This window comes from Macrotis lagotis, chromosome 1 (assembly GCF_037893015.1).
Source record: "Macrotis lagotis isolate mMagLag1 chromosome 1, bilby.v1.9.chrom.fasta, whole genome shotgun sequence".
Lineage (NCBI taxonomy): Eukaryota > Metazoa > Chordata > Mammalia > Peramelemorphia > Peramelidae > Macrotis > Macrotis lagotis.
This window is the reverse complement of record NC_133658.1, coordinates 931,223,025-931,244,752: the sequence shown is the minus strand read 5'-3', so window position 1 is coordinate 931,244,752 and position 21,728 is coordinate 931,223,025. Positions and strand designations below refer to the sequence as shown.

The following is a 21,728-nucleotide window of genomic DNA, read 5'->3' as shown; positions in this document are numbered from 1 at the left end:
CAAGTATCAGAATTATCTGACTAATTTCCTTATGTTGTTTGAAATGATAAGGCAAATATCCCTATCCTCTAATCACCTTGGAGAGCTCCTACCCCAGCCCAGATGAACCTTCTCCCTTACCTGAGATTAAAATCCTCTTCCCTCTCAGAAAGTAAGAATGCCATGAAACCCTTTGGGCAGCAGATTAAGGAGAAGGCCTTATAGTTTGAGGGTAAACTAAGATTCCCTATTTACATTTCTAAATTCATATAGGATGGGGATGTGGTCCAAATGGAATCGGAGCTTTGAGGTGGACTTTGGAGGGCTGGGAGGGAGTCTAGAGTGGAATATGGGGATCATTTCATGGAAAAGGACCAGAGAGGAGAACTCTCCCAGAGTGGGTTATGTGAAAATAATAATAATTTGTCATACCTGAATTGTGATAGAAGATTAATTCCCTTTAGAGCATGCTAGACCTGTATCAGTTCACCTTTTCTCACTAGTTAGAAATTAAGCTCCCCACGTTAATTACCCTCATTTCTCATTCCCTGCCCCACAGTGGTGAACAAAGTCTGGTAAAAGTTGCCCATTTTTGTGTTTAACATAGTTACATGTTAGTCATTCCACATATGAGGAATCAGAAACAAAGGAAAAGAAAGTAAATACGGGCTAGGGAGAAAAAAACATAACACAGGTTTTAAAAAGTGAACACAGTATCCATTCAGATTCTGTGGGTTTTTTGTTTTGTTTTTGTTTTCTTCTGGATATGGCCGGCATTGTCCACAGCAGGTCTCCCAGTGTTGACCTGGCTCTCTAAACTGCTGAGAGGAGCCGCATCCAGCCTAGTTGTTCAACTCAAATATTGTTGTGAATGTGTTCATTGTTCTCTTGGTTCTACTTGAGAGTTTACTAGTTTTAAAAGAACAACTATTTTAAGAGAATGCCTATTTGCTGAGGTACATTCCTTGCTTAAAGGGAGTTTACTTGTAAGGAACAATACAGAGAAGGAAATGAAAGGAATATATTTTTCTCTTAATACAGAAAAAAGGGGGGGGGGAGATTACAATATTTCTTTCTGCCCCAAATTCCCCAGCTTCAATTACGGTCATGGCAGACAGACTCTTTGTGACTCAATTTGGGATTTTCTTGGCAGAGACACTTGAGGGCTTAGCCATTTCCTTCTCAGGGGCATTTTACATATATGAAACAGGGACAAACAGGGACTGTCGCAGAGTCCCACAGCTAGTCACTGTCTGAGTCTAGAGTTGAACTTATAACAATCTACACTTTTTCTACACTTCCTGATGCAGGCCCACAGCTCTATCCACTGGACCAGGTAGTCCCTCCTTGAGAGGTAGCACTGGATAATATTTCCTTGTATCCTCACCACTTAGCCTCCTACTTGATAGAAAATAGATTATTGATTGCTTAATAAATATTTCTTGATTAAGATATTTGAGACCCCAATTCAAGAGAATTTGAAACATTTTCTTATTTTCTGCATTTCTGTACATCATACCAACTCCAGTCAAGGAAAGAACACTATTTTGAATCAAGGCTGGTGTTCCTTGAGATAAACATAGCTCAAAGATGTGTCATTTTGATTTTTATAACTTTCATAATTTTGATTTTATAATTTTATTTCCATAATCAGTAATCACATCAAAGTAACTTCTTTAGTGATGAATGATTTCCCCAAAAAATCTCAGTAGGAGAAAACTATAAAGCATGACAGTAACAAACAGTACCGCAGATTTAAAACATAATGGGGGGTGGCTAGGTGGCGCAGTAAAACCACTGGCCCTGGAGTCAGGAGTACCTGGGTTCAAATCCTGTCTCAGACACTTAATAATTACCTAACTGTGTGGCCTTGGGCAAGCCACTTAACCCCATTTGCCTTGCAAAAACCTAAATAAGCAAACAAACAAACAAACAAACAAATAAAAAGCATAATGGAAAATTTCCAAATGACATCAATTCAGTTGGATTCATTTTGAATTATCTTAAACTTAAAAATCACCCATCTATAGTTCTTATTCTTACAACTCCTAAACCCATAGCATCAATGACAAATTTTTACTCTATTTGACACAAAGTTGTGATCTGAGTCAAAAATCTATCAAATAAGAGGACACATTTGATATTTCATAAAATTTTGATTAGGAGAAAATCCAGTCAAATCTGATTTTTCAGTTATGAGCAGTAGACAGAATTGAGTTCTTAAGTTATGAAGAAAAAGGCAACAAACTGGGTTGGTGAGAAGATAAAAGACAGCTAAATATGGGGGAAATGGAGAATGAAGAGAAATATAGCTGTCAGTAAACAACTGGGCTGTTTAGCTAAAGTGAGCTAAGATCAGCAGTTTGGAGAAGGTGAACAGAGTACTTTTTTTTTTAAGTTTTTGCAAGGCAAATGGGGTTAAGTGGCTTGCCCAAGGCCACACAGCTAGGTAATTATGAAGTGTCTGAGACAGGATTTGAACCCAGGTCCTCCTGACTCCAGGGCCAGTGCTCTATTCACTATGCCACCTAGCTGCCCCAATAAATGAAATTTTAAAAAAAGCTTATAGCTCAACATTAAATTTTTCAATTATGCTGGAGAATTTATAGTACTTCTATTCACTGCGCCACCTAGCTGCCTCACTCATCTCTTTTTCTACATTTTGCCAGCAATTCCCTAGTAAACCATGATTTCCCAAAATGAGGTAATTCCAAAAGGAATCAGACTAGCTTCCTTTCTGATTTAGATACCTACAAATCTGATATAAAGGAATGCATAATAAAGTTTCTTAAGCTGCTTTTCTCTGATAGAACATAGATTGATTATGAACAATTATGGCCATAAAGGATTGAAGCTGCTTTACTCTGATGAGTCAACCCTTAGTAGAAAGATTGTGAGCTTGGCTCACCAGGAAATGGTGAGGTAAAACAAGGGTTGGGCGTGGGGGAAAGGATAAGGATAAGAGAAGCTTCTGCTTGTTCCCATTTCTCATGAAAAGGAATAAAGACCTTTTTTGCTTTCAGACTCAGATTATGAACTTTTTTTTTTTTAGGTTTTTGCAAGGCAATGGCTTTAAGTGATTTGCCCAAGGTCATACAGCTAGGTAATTAGTAAATGTCTGAGGCCTATTTTGAACTCAGTTCCTCCTGACTCCAGGGCCTGTACCCTATCCATGTGCCCTTCAGATTCTGAACTCTTATTTCCTGTGGTCATCATCCCAATTTGGAAGTCCCACCAGATTCCTGGACTTCTCTCTAAAGGGGGGGAGTTCTCCAGACTTGGTTAACCAAGAGGACTTCCCACCATAAAATTTATCAATGGCCCTCAGTCAGGCAGGGGATGATTCTCCTGTGAGGTGACTGAGGCCCAAAGTAGGGCTGGAACTAAAAGCAGAAAAATGACCAAGGGGGAGTAGGAGACTACAAAGAATAATTGTAATCCCAATGAATATGAGTTCCACACTCTCATCAGAGCCCTTTGCCCAGAACAAACAATAAACAACCCCCCCCCCCCCACCTCAGGGTAGCACATTTCACTCAACAGAAAGAGATGAACTCTTTCCCCAGGGCCCAGCCCAGTGTTCAAAGTCAACTCAGACCCTGCTGCTGAGGACCTCACTCCAGAGAAAGCAACCATCACCCTCTACTGGCTGGACCCTGGAATTACTAAGCCAAGTGAACAAAGACTCTAGGATCCTCAAAAAGCAAACCTCTGAGAGCCAGCTCCCCCCCAACACAAGATGAAAAAAGGCCAGAGAAAACGGAGGCCCATGGAGAAATACTTAGAAGAGACAGATCCTAACATATTACATAATATGTTCCATAGACAAAAGAAAGCACACATAAAGCAAAGGTATAAAATGTTGTGTCTGTGATACAACATCTCCAGAATTACCTCAAGTCTTTGTTGAAAGACACAGATAACTCCTATTCACTTGCCTTGGAACCATCTCATATCATTCAGAGCAATCCAGATTCTGCTTATTAGCATCTCTTTACAATCCTCTGAATCATTTTCTCCAGAGAAGATATCATTTCTGTCATTCAGGAAGCAAACTAGATCTTTTCTTTTACTATTCATTTAAGTGATCACTCTCCACTTATCCCTAGAATACCCTGCATTTGTCAACTTCTCACAAATTCTTCACAGATTTTTTTATGAGATATCACTTATAGCAAGTCATTTTCTCCTTTTCTCCCCAACAGATAAACCTGCATCACAGATCTCCCTGATTCCAAAGGAAACATTACTCAATTCTTTTTTTTCCCAACTACTCATTAGACTGTTCATGACAGTGGTTTCAAGTGTTGACTTTGACACTGGTCAAGGGTATGATCTTTATTCAGATCCATTCTCTGTGCTTCAGTTTCCTCCTAAATTGGTGATGGTTAAATCAGGAGAATATTGAAGTATCCTATAACTACATCCTATTTGATTGATAATTTAGCAGTTGGTGACATTCAGAGATGTGGCTGTGGACTTCACCAAGGAGGAATGGAGTCTCTTGGACCATCGTCAGAAGTCGTTGTACAGAGAGATCATGATGGAGAATGTGTGGAACATGTTCTCTGTGGGTAAGGAGCTTACCCCCCCCAACTCTGAGCCTTTATTCCTAGAGTGCAGGGTTTGGAGCTTATTAATTATGAGAAAAAAAAAATACTCCTGTGCCTGAGACAAGGTCCTCTTCCTATCCATTGTCCTATAAAAAGTGTGTGATGGAACCTGAGGATTTCCTTTGTTGCTTCTGAAGTTGTGGGTACCTTCAGGTCAAAAATCAAATCAGTGTGGAAGCATCTCAGAGGGGTTATTTAGTCTTATTACTATTTGGTTTATCAGTACTGATGGGGAAAACAGATTCGTTTTTGAAAATATACAACCCTTTCCCTAAGGAGAACGAAATTACAAATTTCTCTCCAAGATTATCCCTAACTGATTCCTCATGTCCAGGGCTTCTACTTACCAGAGAAGATGTAATCTCTTATTTTGGGCAAAGGGGAGAAACTTGGATGTTGGAGCAAGAAGGCCTGAAGAGTCGCTATCCAGGTGAGTAAGGTGAAAGCAGCTAGATGAGATATGTGGTTACTAGAGGCTACTTTATGTTATGTTGAAGAAAGTGCTAACTTTGTGGGGCAGGAAAACCTGACTCAGAATTCTTTTTCAGATTTTCTTTTGGCATTAACTTTCTGGGCAAGTCCCTGAACCAGTGAGTAGCCTCAGTTTTCCCATTTGATAAAATGAAGGGATGGATTTTAACCTTTCAATTTCTTTCCAGTGATTATTACATGATCCTATAAAAAGTCATTGAAACTAAGTCTTTGGATTCACAGTATGACCTTTATCTTCAGTCTTCTTCAAGTGAATAAACATTTAAATGCCTGCTCCCTTGCCAGGCCCTAAGCCCTGGCAATGTAAGAAAAGGCAATATAAGGAACTCTCATGGAGCTTACCATCTGGAGGGGCAGAAGACACATACATATCCATGTAAAACCTACTATGGACAGGATAAATAAGAACTGATCAAGAGAGGGAAGGTCCTAAAATTAAGGAGGACTAGGCTGGACTGATTGTAGAAGGTGGGCTTAACTGGGGCTTCAGAAAAGCCTTGGCAAGCATCCTAAGCAACAGGGAAAGGGTGAAAGCATCTCAGAGATAGGAGGTTGAGTGTGCATTTCACAGAACAGAGTTTCTGAGTGAATTATGAGACCAGTTTCTCAGTTGATTATATATGGAGAGAAGAAGAGGCTTGGAAGTTAGCCAGAAGGGTGTGTGTGAGGTCAAGTGAAAAGATCTTGAAAAGCTCCTTTGCCTAGGGAGTCAGTCAGGGAGATGTAAGATTGCTTTGACACAAGGAGGGCCCAACTGAAATATGTACCCTAAATTTGTAGAGTACCCAAACAGTCCAATTACATGATTTTCTCTCTGTGGAAGGGGCCACCATATGTGGAAATCATCTAACACAAAGTTTTTTTATAAATCATCTCAAGACCCTTTTCTGATTTCTGTAGCACCATGTGACCAGACTCTTGGTTTTGGGAATTAGCATGTGAAGAAGAGATTCCTTGGTTTTCCTTAATAGGAAACTCTACAGGAATCTACACAGAAACATCTGATCAGTGCTAGGTCTGGTCAGATTTCATCTGAGTTTCAAAGGTGATCAGGTGTTAGAGATAGATTGATGACTGAAGGCAGAACTTACCTTTGACAACTAGGGAAAGGGATAGAAGACAAAGATTGAGCTAGAGCCTGGGGCTTGGTGTCAACCCTGGAACCAGTCAAATCATCAACCACTGATTAAGCACCTTCTACCCACCTTTTACCCATTGTGCTCACCCTGAGTATGCAAAGGAAGGCAAAAGCCAATAAATCTCTACTGTCACCGAGCTCACAGTGTACTATACAAATGTAGAGATGGTTTGAGAAGAAGCAGAAAATCATTAACCTCACACTTAGCTGATCCTGATGGAAACACTTTTAGTTCAACAGGGACATAAGGAAAGAAGAGTGACTGTACTAATAGTTTTAGAAGGTGAGCAGAATTGGGAAAGAAAGAACAGAAATCAACAGAATGATAATAGCAACAGTAGACACATTTTGTTGTTCAATTTCCAGTCACTTTTTACACTTTGTGACCCCATTTAGAGTTTTTTTTGACAAAGATACTGGAGTGGTTTACCATTTACTTTCCAGCTCATTTTACAGATGAGTTAATGAAAAGGCTTAAGAGACTTGCCTGGGATCACTCAGCTATTAAAGTTGGAAGGCTGTATGTGATGTAAGGAGAATGTGTTCCTGACTTCAGACCTTGTGTTCTATCCATGGTACCAACTAGCTAGAATTTACATATGGAAGGAGGAAGGGAGGGAGGGAGTGTGCAAAGCATTTTATAAATATTATCTCATTGGATTTTCATAATAAAACTAGGACTTACTTCCTAATGTTATGCCCATATAACAGATGAAGAAACTCAGAAAAACAGAGGTCTTTGACCAAGGTCTCAGGATTAGAAAATTTGGATCTTCCCAACTTGAGGTCCATCATGTTATTCATTGTAATACTAGTGTTATTACAATTTTTAAACAGAACACTGCAAAGATTCACACATGCAATGGTGGAAAATGCACGAAAAAATGGGGCAAGCTCTTGATTTGGGATGGAAATTTTGTTTTTAACTTCCTTATTAGTCAATACAATGAATTGCTGGTTACTATGTAAAAGATTTTCATCTTGTTTGATGAAAAGAAGTGTATTGATAATGCTAAATGACCTGGAAGATCAATTTTACATATTGCTTTCTTTTTTTTTAAACTAGTTTTCTTTTTTTCCCTTTTATTTATTTATTTTTATTAAAGGTATTATTTGAGTTGGACAATTTTTCCCCCCAATCTTACTACCCCCCCTGAAAGCAATCTGTCAGTCTTTACTTTGTTTCCATGTTGTACATTGATCCAAATTGAGTGTGAAGAGAGAGAGAAATCATATCTTTAAGGAAGAGACAAAAAGTCTAAGAGATAAAAAGATCAGACAATAAGATATCTGTTTTTTTTTCTAAATTAAAGGGAATAGTTCTTGAACTTTGTTCAAACTCCACGGCTCTTTATCTGGATACAGATGGCACTTGCCTTTGCAGATAGCCCAAAATTGTTCCCAATTGTTGCATTGATAGAATGAACGAGTCCTTCAAGGTTAATCATCACCCCCATGTTGCTGTTAGGGTATGCAGTGTTTTTCTGGTTCTGCTCATCTCACTCAGCATCAGCTCATGCAAATCCCTCCAGGCTTCCCTGAAATCCCGTCCCTCCTGGTTTCCAGTAGAACAATAGTGTTCCATGACATACACATACCACAGTTTGCTAAGCCATTCCCCAATTGAAGGACATTTACTTGATTTCCAATTCTTTGCCACCACAAACAGAGCTGCTATAAATATTTTTGTACAAGTGATGTTTTTACCCCTTTTCATGATCTCTTCAGGGTATAGACCCAGTAGTGGTATTGCTGGGTCAAAGGGTATGCTCATTTTTGTTGCCCTTTGGGTGTACAAACTAGTTTTTCTTAAAATCACCTTTGTAAAGATAGAATGTTTTCAGTCTTCAGTTTCTCTTTTCTTCTGCTGACAATCCAGCTACACTCTTACCAAAACTCTATAGAATGTATTACCAAATAATTCCTTGGAGAGACTGCCAGGGAGACTAAGAGTGAGAGAAGTGGATTATGGTTCCAGTATGTCAGTGACATTTTGGATTTTTTTTTAGATTTTTGCAAGGCAAACAGGGTTAAGTGGCTTGCCCAAGGCCACACAGCTAGGTAATTATTAAATGTCTGAGACCAGATTTGAACCCAGGTACTCCTGACTCCAAGGCCGGTGCTTTATCCACTACGCCACCTAGCCGCCCCGATGTCAGTGACATTTTGAACACAGAAGATTGGAAAGTTTGGAAATAATTTGATTTCAAGTAGAAAGATTATGGTATACTTAGTCTGATGTAATGTATGATGTCATCACTTCATGATCCCCCAAAACTTTATAGGCCCAATTATAATGGTTTGGAATGACAAAATCTTGTTATGGTGGAAATCATACTTGTTATCAGAAAGGAAAAATAACTTCATAACAAAATTTGGCCTTTCTTTACTGATTGTGGTGCCAGTAACAAATTTTTTAACACAAATCCCTTTGATCATCATCTAGAACCTTCAATGGCTTTGTGAGCCACCAAATAGGAAGGACTCCAAGAGCTCTCTTAAGGAGACATACTGTCCACTTTCTTGTAAAAGGATAATGGACTCAAATTCCTTTGTGAGTCATATTTTCAGACATAGGAAATGGCATGCATAATTTTACCTTATGTTTTGTATCAGGAATTTATTTTTTAATGTCTATATTTTAGGTATTGAAAGATAATTTTTATACAGAAATAATAACTAACACAATAACAAAAAAGAACAAGATTCTAAGTGGAGACAAGTTGTCTAGTACTGTGGACAGAGCATGCCCAGTCACAATGTTTTCATTCCAGTCTCAGCTGCTGATATTTTGGTCGTCAGTCAGTCAATCTGAATTCCTGGCCTGAGTTGGGAATATAATGAGAATTCCAGCCCAGATGTATAACAACAGATTTGTTGTGTGGATCCAATGTGATTCTGAATCTTCAGGTAATCAAATGTGATCTAATGACATTTTCGAATGATTGATTCTTACCATTTAAGTTTGAAGAGTTTTTTCTTTGGGGAAACAGACTGTAAATCAGTTTGCATTCTGTCAGTGGATGAAAGGGGATACAATTATACATGTATAAATATGTGTCTATATATGTATATTTAATATTTGTGTTCTTTAGAAGGAGAGATAAGACTTGAAGTCAATGAGAATACTGCAGAGATAAGATTTTCAGAGGAAAAAACTCAGAAGCAAAGATCCATGAATGACATTTCCTATGAATACACTTGGAGAGAAATCTGTGCTATGTATCAGAGAATTCCCACTGGAAAGAAACCATATGAATGTAATCAATGTGGAAAAACTTTCCACAAAAAAGATAAACTTGCTAAACATGGGAGATTCCACACTAGAGGAAAAACTTCTGAGTGTAATCCACATGGAAAGACTTTTACAAGAAGGGTCAACCTTGCTGTACATCAGAGAAATAATACTGCAGAGAAATGCTATACATGTAATCAGTGTGGAAAGATTTTCACAAAGGGCTTCAGTCTTACTGCACATCAGAGAACCCATACTGGAAAGAACCCTTATGCATGTAATCAGTGTGGGAAGACTTTCAGACGGAGCTCCCATCTTGCTCAACATCAGAAAACCCACACTGGGGAGAAGCCTTATGCATGTAATCAGTGTGGGAAGACTTTTAGAGTGAGCTCCCATCTTGCTGCACATCAGAGAATCCACACTGGGGAGAGACCTTATGAATGTAATCAGTGTGGAAAGACTTTTAGAGAGAATTCCAGTCTTGCTGTACAGCAGAGAATCCACACTGGGGAAAAGCCTTATGAATGTAATCAGTGTGGAAAGACTTTCACGCAGATTTCCCATCTTGCTGAACATCAGAGAATTCACTCTGGGGGGAAATCTTATGAATGTAATCATTGTGGAAAGGCTTTCAGAAAGAACTCCCGTCTTACTGTACATCAAAGAATCCACACTGGGGAAAAACCTTATGAATGCAATCTGTGTGGAAAGACTTTCAGACAGAGTTGTGATCTTGCTGTACATCAGAGAACCCACACTGGGGAGAAGCCTTATGAATGTAATCAGTGTGGAAAGACTTTCACGCAGAGTTCCCATCTTGCTGAACATCAGAGAAGTCACTCTGGGGAGAAATCTTATGAATGTAATCAATGTGGAAAGACATTCACAACACACCGCATTCTTGCTGTACATCATAAAACCGACACTGGGGAGAAGCCTTATGCATGTAATCAGTGTGGGAAAACTTTCAGAGTGAGCTCCCATCTTGCTGCACATCAGAGAATCCACACTGGGGAGAAACCTTATGAATGTAATCAGTGTGGAAAGACTTTCAGAGAGAACTCCAAACTTGCTGTACATCAGAGAATCCACACTGGAGAGAAGCCTTATGAATGTAATCAGTGTAGAAAAACTTTCACACAGCGCTCCCATCTTGTTGAACATCAGAGAATTCACTCTGGGGGAAAATCTTATCAAAGTAATCAGTGTGGAAAGACTTTCATTCATAGCTCCAGTCTTTCTGTACACCAAAGAATCCACACTGGGGAAAAACCTTATGAATGTAATCTGTGTGGAAAGACTTTCAGACAGAGCTGTGATCTTGCTGTACATTAGAGAACCCACTCTGGGGAGAAGCCTTATGCATGTAATCAGTGTGGAAAGACATTCACACAGAGCTCCCATCTTACTGAACACCAGAGAATTCACTCTGGGAAGAAATCTTATGAATGTAATCATTGTGGAAAGGCTTTCAGAAAGAACTCCAGTCTTACTGTACACAACAGAATCCACACTGGGGAGAAGCCTTATGAATGTAATCAGTGTGGAAAGGCTTTCAGAAAGAACTCTAGTCTTAATGTACACCACAGAATCCACACTGGGGAGAAACCTTATGAATGTAATCATTGTGAAAAGACATTCACAGCACACCGCATTTTTGCTGAACATCAGAAAACCCACACTGGGGAGAAGCCTTATGCATGTAATCAGTGTGGGAAGACTTTCAGAGTGAACTCCAAACTTTCTGTACATCAGAGAATCCACACTGGGGAAAAGCCTTATCAATGTAATCAGTGTGGAAAGACATTCACACAGAGCTCCCATCTTGCTGAACATCAGAGAAGTCACTCTGGGGAGAAATCTTATGAATGTAATGAGTGTGGAAAGGCTTTCATTCATAGCTCCAGTCTTTCTGTACATCAAAGAATCCACACTGGGGAAAAACCTTATGAATGTAATCTGTGTGGAAAGACTTTCAGACAGAGCTGTGATCTTGCTGTACATCAGAGAACCCACACTGGAGAGAAGCCTTATGCATGTAATCAGTGTGGAAAGACTTTCACCCAGAGCTCCCATCTTGCTGAACACCAGAGAATTCACTCTGGAGAGAAATCTCATGAATGTAATCGATGTGGAAATACTTTCATTCATAGCTCCAAACTTGTTGTACATCAGAGAATTCACACTGGATAGAAACCTTGTGAATATAATCATTGTGGAGAGGCTTTCAGAGAGAACTCCAGTCTTGCTGTACACCACAGAATCCACACTGGGGAGAAACCTTATGAATGTAATCAGTGTGGAAAGACATTCACAACACACCACATTCTTGCTGCACATCAGAGAATCCACATTGGGGAGAAATGTTATTTATGTAATCAATGTGGAAAGATTTTCATACAGAGCTCCAGGTTTACTGATCATCAGAGAATCCACACTGTGGACAAACTTTTTTATATAATCATTGTGGAAAAACTTTAGTTTGTGGCTTCAGTTTTGCTGAACTTACAGATGTGACAAAAATTCAGTTTGCAACAACACTATTGTCTCCTCTTTTGACTTGATCTTTTTTGCCATTATCAGATATAATATTGACATATAAAACATTGGGATTTCTCCTTTTCCAATATTTCATTAGAATTTTTTCAGTCACTTATAATGATAACCTGACCATTACCTGCCTTTCCCTGGTGGTTTTTACTCTCATTGTTTATACAACTGTAAAAGCCCAAACTTGCAAGTGCAATTAGAGGGGAACTAGGCTATTTCCCACAGAGAGACCCTGCCTTCAGATTTATAATTGGAGACTTGTGGAGGGCAGAGGCTAACATTTAGACTTAAAAACCTCAATTAAAGGCTGCTAAAACTTTTTTTTTATCAAACTATAGAATTAAACTATCTGAATTAGACATTCCCCCATTTTGATCAAATAGCCTTTACTGTCATCTAAAGATCAATCAGATAAAGATCTAGGGAGATGATGGGTAAATTGGAGGAAGAATGACATCTTTGGGACCTAGTTTTGTCAAGAGATATGAGCAGGCAATGTAAGGTCTATATAAAGTACAGGAAGCGGATAAATCCAATTACATTGTACAAATAAAAAGCAAATTACAGAGATCAAAAGAGAGCAGTCCCTTTTTGGTTATGTAGACTAGTCAGTTAAGCAGCACAAAACAACAAAGGGAGAAATTCAGGTTCATTTCTTCTGGAGCCATCTGGTACAGTTCTATGACTTTGAATGTTTAAAAGATTTCTTCAGGGGCAGCTAGGTGGCGCAGTGGATAAAGCACTGGCCCTGGGTTCAAATTCAGTATCAGACACTTAATAATTACCTAGCTGTGTGGCCTTGGGCAAACCACTTAACCCCATTTGCCTTGCAAAAAACCTAAAAAAAAAGATTTCTTCAATCCAGGTTCATGTAGAGATTTTCCTTTCTGATGAAACAACTTTTTTTTAGAAAACATTTCAAGCAAGTCAAAACCAATTATTTTTATTGCTAGAAAATGAAATTCTGGAACCATTTAGATCATAATTATTTGCAATTTGATTTGCAAATTCCCTTATTGATATTTACAGAAAATTGATTTACAAATAAATATTAATGTGCATTATTATTTTTATTGTTGTTCCCCATTTGGATGATGCTATTACACTTACCAAAATAAACTTCTATAACAGTGAAGATTCAATGGTAAAAGTGATGCCAAAATCTCATACTAATCTGGCTGGCTGTAAGAATTTAGACCAAATGACTTAAATTTCTATACCTAATTTTGATAATGATTATAACAATTTACCATAAAGATCAGGGACATAAATGGAAATGTCCCCTAAAGTATTTAGATGTCTACCAGACAGAGGTCATATAGGTAGTCACATGCCTTAAACCAGACTTTAAATCTATAGGTGAGATACGGTCCAAATGTCACATTTTGGGAAACTGAGATGGAAAGAGTACAATCTCAGAACTTGTTGAAAATGACTCTTTCAGATCTTATGCCAATGAGCCTTTTACCTGCAGTGTCTGACCCCCATTGGGTTTTCTGGCTTCAATAGACTGTGACCTCCCAGCCTTTCTTTGATACCTGGATTTCAGAGTCCAGAAAAAAGACCAGTTTTCAGACCCGTGAAGTCTTTAACATCAGCTTCCTATAATCAGACAGATTCAACTCTTAACTTTGTAATCTAAAGGATCATAAAATACCAGGTAGCATTTTCAGTATTAATAAGAAAAACTTCACAGGAAAAAAAAAATCACAAAATTTTACCCGTGTTGTACAGATGATTTTACATCAAAACATTTGGCAACATATGACATATAGAAAGATTTTATAAAAGCAGTTTTCTCTCTTAATATGCTCACTTATCCATATCTGAATAAACATAATCAATGCACCAGAATCCTTTTAAAAACAGATCCTGAAACACTTGCATTTATTTCTTCAGATGTTCTCAATTAAAGATGTATAAAAATCATCTATACAGTGGCAATATCTAGATATCTTTGCAGTCAATGGAAAGAGAAAAGAAAAAATGAGTACTAAAAGAAAAAACAAAAATAATTGTTTTAAAGTCTAGTAACCCCAACTTATATGTAAGGTTGAGAACATTATCTACAATAATTTGTTTGATTATCACAGAATTGCTACTAACATTTACAAAACTACTGTTATAAAATTATACCAAAAATCATAATTCTTTTTTAAAAATTTTATTTATTTAAGGCAGTGGGATTAAGTGATTTGCCCAAGGTCACACAGCTAGGCAATTATTGTCTGAGGCTGCATTTGAACTCAGGTTCTCCTGACTGCAAGGCTTGCTTTATCCACTGCATCACTGAGCTGTCCCCAATACCAATTCTAAAAAGAAAATGAGATTCCTCAGCAAATTAATCTTACACATGATTATCTCATAACACTAATGAATGTCTTATTTATGCCACGGAATGGCAATAAATTTAGATCAAAGCAACAAAAACTATTCTACTTGTATACTTTAAATGTTTTTAATATTCACAACCACTAATTGTTTCACAAACAGTAACCTTGAAAAAAATAGCAAAATTTACTATCTCTCTTTTAAATACAAGAATATAAGTATGTTCTTAGATGGAACCTGTTTGACAATTTAAATTACACAATTCCTCCCCATTCTGTTGCAACAGGTTTAGACTTCAGTTCAGAAAGGAGATAATTAAGGAACTAAAAGTTGATTGACTTCATTTTAAGAACCTGAAAAATGGAATGGGGGTAGGTAACAATATAAGGTATATGGTCAATGCAGCAGGATCAATGTAAAAAAAAAATTTCCTGTCCAAAATTCCTTCACTGTATTGTCCAATAGCTCAAATGAACAAATTCACAGTTTCCTTAAATAAAATTCCTTTCAAAGATTGGCTTTAAAGAGTGACATCACATGATTAACCCATTCATTATCATTTAAGTTAATTAAAATGACCAAAATCAGGTGGCTAAAATTGTTAAATGTCCATCAGACTTCCTTACAAAAAATTCCTGATAAAAATTAGTTCTAAATATTCTTTTTTTATGATTACAAGATTTTCTTTGTACTTAACAATCTTATGAAATGCATGAGTTACAGCCAAAGTCTATTCGTTTGCATCACAATTGTAAAGCTCCCAATACCTGACCAATGCTTCTTAATATTTGAACCTTCAGGAATATCACAGGATCATAATCCAAATTATGCATTTTCAACTTAAAATGTATCAAGTTAATACAATATATTTAGAAATGCACAGAAAATTATATATGGTTCTCTAAAAAGTGATCATGTAGCTTTAATAAATTTCTTAATTTATGTCATCCTGGTACTTTTCTCTTTAGAACTAAATTTTTGATTAAATGAAACCAGATTTACATCCTTAACTAATACATGTATTCCTATTTTTTATAAAATGAAATAAATTTTAAAAAAATATTTATTTTTGCAGTTTCCAGCTAAAAACAGTTAATAGCAGAATAAAATTTTCAACCTCCATTCTTAATTCTGAAATCAACTATTGATGATTTCATGTGAACTCACCAAACCACCGCTGTTTCAGCCGGCTAGGTGGTGCAGTGGATAGAGCACCTGCCCTGGAGTCAGGAGTACCTGAGTTCAAGTCCAGCCTCAGACACTTAATAATTACCTAGCCGTGAGGCCTTGGGCAAGCAAGTTAACCCTAGTTGCCTTGCAAAAACCTAAAAAAAAAAAACCCAAACCAAACCACCACTGTTTCATGATGTGAGGATTCCTTCTAATTCAAACATGAACACATCCTAAAGCATTTCAAATCTGGCTTCCACAGTCCCAGAAAGGTTTCTTTACCTTTCCAAAAAAGTACATATATATATATAACAAAAATTGTTCCCTTTTATTTAAGTGTTTCAAGATTTTAGATCTCTGGCTTAGCCCTCACCTGAACACCAAGGCCCAGTGACCTCTTCTCAGTTCTCCAGGACAGAAATTGGCTGTTCTCTAGAGAATCCATATTATAACTGTATTCACCATGGAAAGACTTTCACAGATAACCCATTCTTGTTTAGCATCAGGGAATACACACAAGAGAGAAACCTTAAAAAAAACCTAGAATGTGTAAAGTTTTTAATTCATGCTCTTCCTTTATTAAACATCAGCAAATCCATGATGGTCACCCAGAAGTCAGAAAATAGAAAAAATCCTTAATATCCTTAATGGCCTATGCATAGGAATTTGTTCAATATCTCTAGCTGAATCCAGTCTCCAAAGATGAACATTTTTGTATCTCTTCCTGAATTCTCTTGTCTCCTCCTGGGAAATGATATTGTGAGTAACACACCAGGGACTTAACTAGTAAGGCAAGGTGCCCTGATCGGAGGCCCAGGATTCTCTAAAATGAATTAATCTTCCATTACAATGTAGTTATGAGAAATTATTGATTCTTTCACAAGAGGAACAAGGGGAGGGAACAGAATATCCATTAGGAGAGTAAACTTGTCTGGAGATCCTAAATTATTTGATGTCAAAGAACACCATCCTTCTCCAATGCTATTTGGCTTGAGGGAGTTGGAATTCAAGTACCAGGAGGGCAGGGCAAGCACTCTTCAAATTATAATGTTCCTTTTCTGGACCATAGAAGGCAGGACAAGTATACTTGTTAAAGTCTGAGGAGGACACATTCCTTTCCTTACTATAGCTAAGAAAAACTCCTTTGACCAGAAGCAGGTAAAAAACACTGCACACTTCTAAAAACCAGCCCCCTGCCCCAACCCCTTAGATATGGGAGAGTTCTTAGTTACTTAGAACTGGACAGAAACAACTTTCATCGACTTCTACTGAAATCCTGGGAAGATTTCAGGTCCTTTTCCAAAGAGGAAGGTCTCAGACCTGTGTTCTGTTCCTGTGAAAAATTCATGAGGAATTGAAATGTGTTTGGTATTTTTCCTAAATGATGTCATTATCATTAATTGTTTTAAAACAAAGTATACCCAACTAAATACAGTTTTTAAACATTGGAACCACATTCTCAAATAGTTTAATTCATCATTCTACAGCATCAAGAACTAAAGAGGGGCTAATTTAGTATGGGTTTAATTGCATCACCCTCATTTTTTAATTTGTAGGAAAAAATTCTCATTACTGTATTGTGATTTGTGTTACTGCTAGGATTTTGGGGGTCATCAATTAAAGATAGAATTTGGGGGCTACTGAAAAGCAAAGGAATTCACATGTTCTCTGGGATGTTAAAACTGCTCAAGATTTTATTATGAAAAAAACCTTTTCCTCCAGAAGGGTCAGCAAGTACCTAAGACAGAACGAATATCAAAGGGCTAGGTGTAGTGAGACAGTTGAGAGGGAGATAAGGAAAGACTGAGAGAACAGAGACAGAGCCGGGGAGAGAGAGAGAGAGAGAGAGAGAGAGAGAGAGAGAGAGAATGGAGGTGGAGGGCAAAAAGGAAAATCTCTCCCCCCACCCCACATGAACAGATTCAGTTAGTGGGCTGAAGACTGGTGGGGTTGGAAATGGGAGATAGGATACAATTTTTACATTAAAAATAAAGTATAAGAGATAGTAAAATTACATAATAATGTTTTTCCCCCTAAACTGAAGGTAATAGTCTTTTTGGTCTTTGTTCAAACTCCATGATTCTTTCTCTAGATACAGATGGGATTCTCCATCACAGACAGCCCCAAATTGTCCCTGATTGTTTTACTGATGGAATGAGCGAGTCCATCAAGGTTGAACATCACCCCCATGTTGCTGTTAGGGTGGACGGTGTTTTTCTAGTTCTGCTCATCTCTTCCGTCATCAGTTCATGCAAATCCCTCCAGGCTTCCCTGTATTCCCATCCCTCCTGTTTTCTAATAGAACAATAGTGTTCCATGACATACATATACCACAGTTTGCTAAGCCATTCCCCAGTTGAAGGACATTCACTTGGTTTCCAATTCTTTGCCACCACAAACAGGGCTGCTATGAATATTTTTGTACAAGTGATGGTTTTTACCCTTTTTCATGATCTCTTCAGGGTACAGGCCCAGTAATGGTATTGCTGGATCAAAGGGTACGCTCATTTTTGTTGCTCTTTGGGTGTAATTCCAAACTGCTCTCCAGAAAGATTGGATGAGTTCACAGCTCCACCAACAATGCATTAGTGTCCCAGATTTCCATGTGCAGAACTCTTAAAGGGGACCTACCTCACCTTCTGTGTAGGGAAATTAAGGGAGGGGTTAGGATGGCTCCAGTAGGGACTTATGTATGATATAAAGTTATGTTTCAGCACGTGACTGGGACAGCTCAAAATTATAAATCAACACTAAATTCTTAAATTATGCTGAAGAATTGCTAGTACCTTAGCGGAGGGTGTTAGGGAGTTGGGGTCTTTGTTACTTCAAGAAAGCCTGTTAGATGTTAAACTAGCAGAGCCTGGTGAGATAACTTGGAGAACCAGTTTAGATAGGATTACATGGCAGACTAGGCCAGAGTCAATACAAGGTTTATCAGCCTCTACAGATGAAGTATTTTACAGAGGGTCTGTTTCCCAGGCCCATTCCTTGCTTCCAGAGCTTTGTTGGTATTACAACACTCTTAAAACTAATAAAAGTTTTCCCTTATGCTACAAGAGTAATGTTTCTCATCTGGTTTGGGTCTCTTTTGCAGAATAGGTTTAACATGTATACAATCAAACAGGATGCAATTAAATGCTCCATATACTGTATCATTTCTATAGTACATAAAGGTTTGCAGCTGCATGGTGCAGCAGATAGAGCACTGGCTTTAGAGTCAGGAGGATGAGAATTTGAATCCAGTTTCAGACACTAGTAGTGTGACCCTGGGCAAGTCACTTCACCCTGACTGCTTTATATTCAGGGCCATCTCCAGTTGTCCTGATTTCTTTCTGGCCATTGAACCCAGATGGAACCAGAGGAGAAAGTGAATCTGGTGACTTGACACAGCACCCCCTCACTCAGATCCAATTTCCATGCTTTTCATGCATTTGGCTTCAACTCTCTTTTGGCATGGTCTTCCTTGAGAATGAAGGACAAACATCATCAAAAGTTTGGTCATTTGCCTCATTTTCATCATCAGAGACTGTCTGTTCCTTTAATATGAGTTTTATGGCAATAATGTTAAGTGCAAGTGTAACAATTGATGCACCGTAGTATCTTCTGGTTCAGCTGAGATTCTGACTCCAGACTCGGAAGGAAAATATGTTTCTGATACTGGATTGGCTCCACTGTTGATCTCTTCTAGCTCACAGCATTTCCCCTGCCTAGAGTTTCCTTTCTCCAATGGACATCTGTGGGTGCAGTGGATAGGTAGAGGACCGGACCTAGAGTCAAGAAGTTTATCTTTCTGGGTTCAAATCTGGCCTCAGACACTGGCTGCATTCCCCTGGACAAGTCCCCTCAGCCCGTTTGCCTTGCTTTCCTCATCTTTCAAATAAACTGGTGACAGAAATGACAAATTACTGCAGGATGTTTGCCCCCAAAATTCCAAATATCAAACAGGACTGAAATCACTGACCAACAAAAAGAGGATATCAAAATGATGAAAAAGAGAGGTAAATTGTACATACACAAATTCTTCACCTCTTGTCCCTCTTCTCTCCTTTGCTTCCTTCCTTGTTTGTTTCTTAGATTTTCCATCATTACAATTTTCAAACCAGAATAAGGAATGCCCAGCCCTCTGGCCATATAGAAACTGGGAAAATTCTGGATTTGAAATTCAATAAATCTCAGAGTTTTTTAGGGATGAATTTGTTAGGTGAGTTAGAATATGGTAGGCTAATTTATAAATTCATAATTTTGCATGGACTGCAAATGATATTATAAATATCCAAATGACCAATGACAGAAAAAATGTTCCCCACCCCTGCCTTGGTCTGTATTCAGTAGGAATCAAGTCTTTGCTCTCCATGGTGGCCTAGCCCCCTTGTCCCCAGACAGGCGGACAGATAGACAGACAGACAGACAGATCTTCTCCCCCTCTCCTCTTTGTTACTAGTGTCCAAGTTCTTCCTTGTAGTGGTTGAAGGTCCAGGAAACCCCTTCACACTGAGTCCTAGCTGGATCAGAGAGAAGCCTGAAGGCTGTCGCAGCTCTTGCCCCTGACTGTGGAAAGGCAGAAATTGTCCTCCTAGTTCTGTTCATGTCCTGCCTCAGGTCACACAATCTTCCCAGGACTCTCTGAATCCCTCTCAGTTACCATTTCTGGTGAAGTCATTAAGCAGCCCCTCTTCCAAACTTCATTGGCTAAGAAGAAAGTTTCCAGTCTAATTGGGGACAATGCAAGTCAGCTTGATGTTGCTCACCTAGAATAGATTCTATCTACCATTTAATCAGAACTCACCTCTCCCAATTGGGTGGAGTCCCGCCCAAGAAGGAGGAGAATGTTTCTTGGGATAGTCCCATCTCATCTCCAGGCCTGTCCTTCAGAGATTGTCTGACCCGCAAGAGGAGGTCCTTAAAAGAAGAAGTAAAAAGTGTTAAAATCTAAATTATTAAATTGGTTATAAATAATGGATATAAACCTAAAATTAACCTGAAAACATAGGGTTCAAATAACATAAAAAATAGAAAGTACGAATTAGACATGAAGTTTTATTCTCTGGGACTGACCATATATTGGTGGAGGCCATTCTAATATGAACACACCATGCTGAGGGAGATCAGAAAACTTGTACAGTGTGAACAGCAAAATAATGAGAACTTCAGAAGCATAGGGTTGTAAAACGCATAACAGAAAAATATAGACAGGAAGTTTTCTTATCTGGGGTTTACCACACAAAACCTACAGGTAATGGAGACCATTCCATGATGGTCACACAGAGGGTGGGAAATGGAAAAAATCCTTAACATCCTTAATGGCCTACACATAGGAATTTCATCACTATATCTAGCTGAAACTGATCTACAAAGGTTATCATTTTTGGTTCTCTTCCTTAATTCTCTCTTCAGGCAGGACAGTCTCCTTACATTCTAAACATTGTTCTCCTTTACATGATTAACACACCAGGGGCTGAATTTCTAACTAGCAAGGCAAGGTGATCTGATCTGAAGCCTTGTATTCTCTAAATGGAATTCATCTTCTATCACAATATAGTTAAGAGAAATTATTATTGCATTCATTACAGCAACAAGGGGAGTGGAACAAAATCCGTAGCAAGAACAGACAAAACTTTAAATTTGCCTGGAGACCATCCCATTATTTGATATCAAATTCCACAATGCCATTATGCTTGAGGGAAGTAACATTTTTTGAATTCCGATTTCCAAGTTCCAGGAGGGCAGGACAAGTCTTCCTTTCAAAGTCTAAGGAGGACACATTCCATTTCTCACCATAGCTAAGAAAAGTCATACTTTGACCAGGAATAGTTGTAAAACTTATACTTTTATTATTATACTTTATAATTAACTATTATACTTTGACATAGAAAATAATCATTTCTTTCAATAGTATTCCATATGCAGTTTTATAATTATCATCAGTGGCCAATGTATCAGATAAAAATCATTTCAAAGTTCTAAAAACCTGTCCCATGTCCCCATTCCTTAGATCTGGGAGAATTCTTAGTTACTTAGTCAAAATTGGACAACCAGCTTTCAGCATTTTCTTCTGAAAGACTGGGAAGAAGTCAGGACCATTTCTAAGGAGATATTGAGAATTTAGATGCCTTTGGTGCTTTTCCCAAATGATAAATTATCATTATTTGTTTTAAAACAAAATATGCCCAATTAAGTTCAGTTTTTAAATGGTATCATAATCTAAAATGGGGTTAAT

At 38.1% G+C, this 21,728-nt stretch overlaps 1 protein-coding gene across 1 annotated transcript in view; it reads left to right on the top strand.

Annotated features, from left to right (window-relative positions):
* The first annotated feature begins 2,803 nt into the window (after positions 1 to 2,803).
* The window catches only part of LOC141510441 (uncharacterized), a 39,522-nt gene continuing 20,597 nt past the window's right edge, over positions 2,804 to 21,728 (top strand). The window contains 4 exon segments of the mRNA XM_074220259.1: positions 2,804 to 2,896; positions 4,427 to 4,553; positions 4,927 to 5,022; positions 9,318 to 11,899. Coding sequence (XP_074076360.1) covers positions 2,804 to 2,896; positions 4,427 to 4,553; positions 4,927 to 5,022; positions 9,318 to 11,899 — 2,898 coding nt within the window.